The following is a 2343-nucleotide window of genomic DNA, read 5'->3' as shown; positions in this document are numbered from 1 at the left end:
ACCCTAGCAGGAGTGACTGACCAGGAGACTGTTAGGCGAGCACGCGCTGCCGCGGGAGGAGCTGCTCGCCGCTCCACCTGGCCTCCCCCTCCACCCCTCTCGCCTCGACGGCACTCCCCTTGACCTTCTCCCCCGCCCACCCGTCTTCGCCCCTTCCTCTAGGCGCGGCCGAGGAGAAGGGAGTGTCTCCTTGCGACCGGCAGGTAGTTGCTCACACGACTGAGCTTGCCACGCAGGCGCGGCTGCGCGGCCTGCCGCGCCACGAGTACTTCTTCGAGGTGGAGCTGCTGCCGCAGCGGGCAGCGGCCGATGCCGGCGCCGGCGGCGTGGCGACTGGCGTGGCGACGGGCGGCGGGGCGGGCGGCGGGGCGGGCGGCGGGGCGGTGCCGTTTGTGGGAGAGGCGGAGGAGGCGGTGGAGGCGGTGGAGGCGGGCGTGGAGGGAGCGGAGGGCTCGGCGCTGGCGACGGCGGCGGCGGCTTTGAGGAGGAGGAGAGGGGCAGGAGCACTACACAGGAGGTTTCTCGGAGCTGTCCTCCAGGTGGCGCTGGTGGTGGAGGAGGAGAGCGAGGCGGCGGTGCTGCAGGAGCTGCTGCTTCGCTCGCTGCTCTTCGCCGGCTCCCTCGTCGTGCTGCGCTCGGCGCGGCGGCAGCTGCGCGACCCCCTCCCGCCTCGCTGCAACACACCAGCCACAAGACTGTGCTACGTCGCAGGTGCGGCGGCAGCTGCGCGGCTTCCTTGCCGCCGACCTGCTCCCCGAGCAGCGCACGCTCCCCCCGCTGCTGCTGCTGGCCGCCCTCTACGCGCTGCCCCTCCCCCTCGTGCTCGGCCTGGTGTACGACCTTTCCTAGACCCTTCCTGGACCCTTCCTGTAGGCGCTGCCCCTCCCCCTCGTGCTCAGCCTGGTGTACGACCTTTCCTAGACCCTTCCTGGACCCTTCCTGTAGGCGCTGCCCCTCCCCCTCGTGCTCAGCCTGGTGTACGACCTTTCCTAGACCCTTCCTGGACCCTTCCTGTAGGCGCTGCCCCTCCCCCTCGTGCTCGGCCTGGTGTACGACCTTTCCTAGACCTTTCCTGGACCCTTCCTGTAGGCGCTGCCCCTCCCCCTCGTGCTCGGCCTGGTGTACGACCTTTCCTAGACCTTTCCTGGACCCTTCCTGTAGGCGCTGCCCCTCCCCCTCGTGCTCAGCTTGGTGTACGGGGGGCCGTGGCCTGCCGCCGCCGCCGCCCTCTGCGCTCTGCTCTTCCACGACTGGGCACTCCTCCTCCCACCTCCCCGTCGCCACCGACGCCGCCCGCCGTGATTGGTCAATCACAATGAATCAGGCACTCCTCCTCTACCTCCCCGTCGCCACCGACGCCGCCCGCCACACCGCCACCGCCTCGTGGGGCGCCGCCTGGCTGCCGCGCTCGGTCCTGCTCGTGCTCGCGGCGTCGCCGCCGCTGCTCCTCATCATCGACGACGGGGGGGGCGGGGGGATGCGGCAGGCCTGGGACGCCGAGGCCGGGAGCCTCCGCCACGCAGTTGAGATATGTGACGAGTGACGGGCGGCTGCTGAGCAGGCTCTCTACGCCGAGCCGGGGTACTACGTGGCGGGCGACTCCGGGCTCACGCTGCCTCTCCCAGCCACGTTCGGGCTGTGGGGGGGCGAGGAGAGGGCGACCGGCATCACCGTGGTCGCACTCTTCCGTGCGGAGACCAGGGCACGTCCAGGACATGTCCGAGACATGCCCCGTAGGCTCACTGGTCGCACTCTTCCACGCGGAGACCGCTGTGCTGGTCGTGGCGGCGGCGTGGGAGGTGCTCCTTGCCTTTTGTGGGCGCCCTCTTCGTCACGCCGCTGCTGCTCGAGCGAGAGTCGGGCTCCAAGCAGATGCAGTTCGTCTCTGGCGTCGGCCCCGTCGCCTACTGGGTCTCCTCCTGGCTCTGGGACGCGGCCCTCTACGCCGCCGTCCTCCTCGCCACCCTCGCCGTGCTGTGCGTGGCGCGCGGCGTCGTGCCGGCGGCCGCAAAGGCGTTCGCGGGCTCAGCGGAGGTGCTCGGCGCCACCGCGCTGTCGCTCGGCCTGTTTGGGTTCGCCGCGGTGCCCTTCGCCTCCGCCTCCTCCTTCTTCTTCTCGTCGCCCTCGTCCGGGCTGATTGCGCTCATCGCCTTCCACTTTGTGTCGGGCTTCGGCCTCGTCATCGCCAACTTCATCCTCTCCTTCATCGACTCGACCGCGGACGCCAACGAGCAGCTGCAGCCCCTCTACCGCCTCTTCCCCGCCTTTTGCCTCGGCGACGCCTTTTACACGCTCGCCATGCGCGACGCCACCCGCGCGCTCGTCGGAGAGGGGCACGAGCAG

At 70.6% G+C, this 2343-nt stretch overlaps 1 protein-coding gene across 1 annotated transcript; it reads left to right on the top strand.

Moving 5' to 3' along the window:
• Positions 1-162: 162 nt before the first annotated feature.
• EMIHUDRAFT_123603 (hypothetical protein) lies at positions 163-2322 on the top strand (the record flags this gene model as incomplete). The annotated part of the gene is made up of 11 exons (XM_005777145.1): positions 163-422; positions 540-626; positions 712-831; positions 874-903; positions 946-975; positions 1018-1047; positions 1090-1119; positions 1162-1191; positions 1325-1522; positions 1562-1675; positions 1738-2322. Coding segments are annotated over 11 exons (1514 nt in total), but the record flags the coding sequence as incomplete, so codon positions are not given.
• Between the last annotated feature and the right edge of the window lie 21 nt (positions 2323-2343).

Source organism: Emiliania huxleyi, assembly GCF_000372725.1.
Source record: "Emiliania huxleyi CCMP1516 unplaced genomic scaffold EMIHUscaffold_2688, whole genome shotgun sequence".
Taxonomy (NCBI): Eukaryota; Haptophyta; order Isochrysidales; family Noelaerhabdaceae; genus Emiliania; species Emiliania huxleyi.
This window is presented reverse-complemented; position numbering and strand designations above follow the sequence as displayed.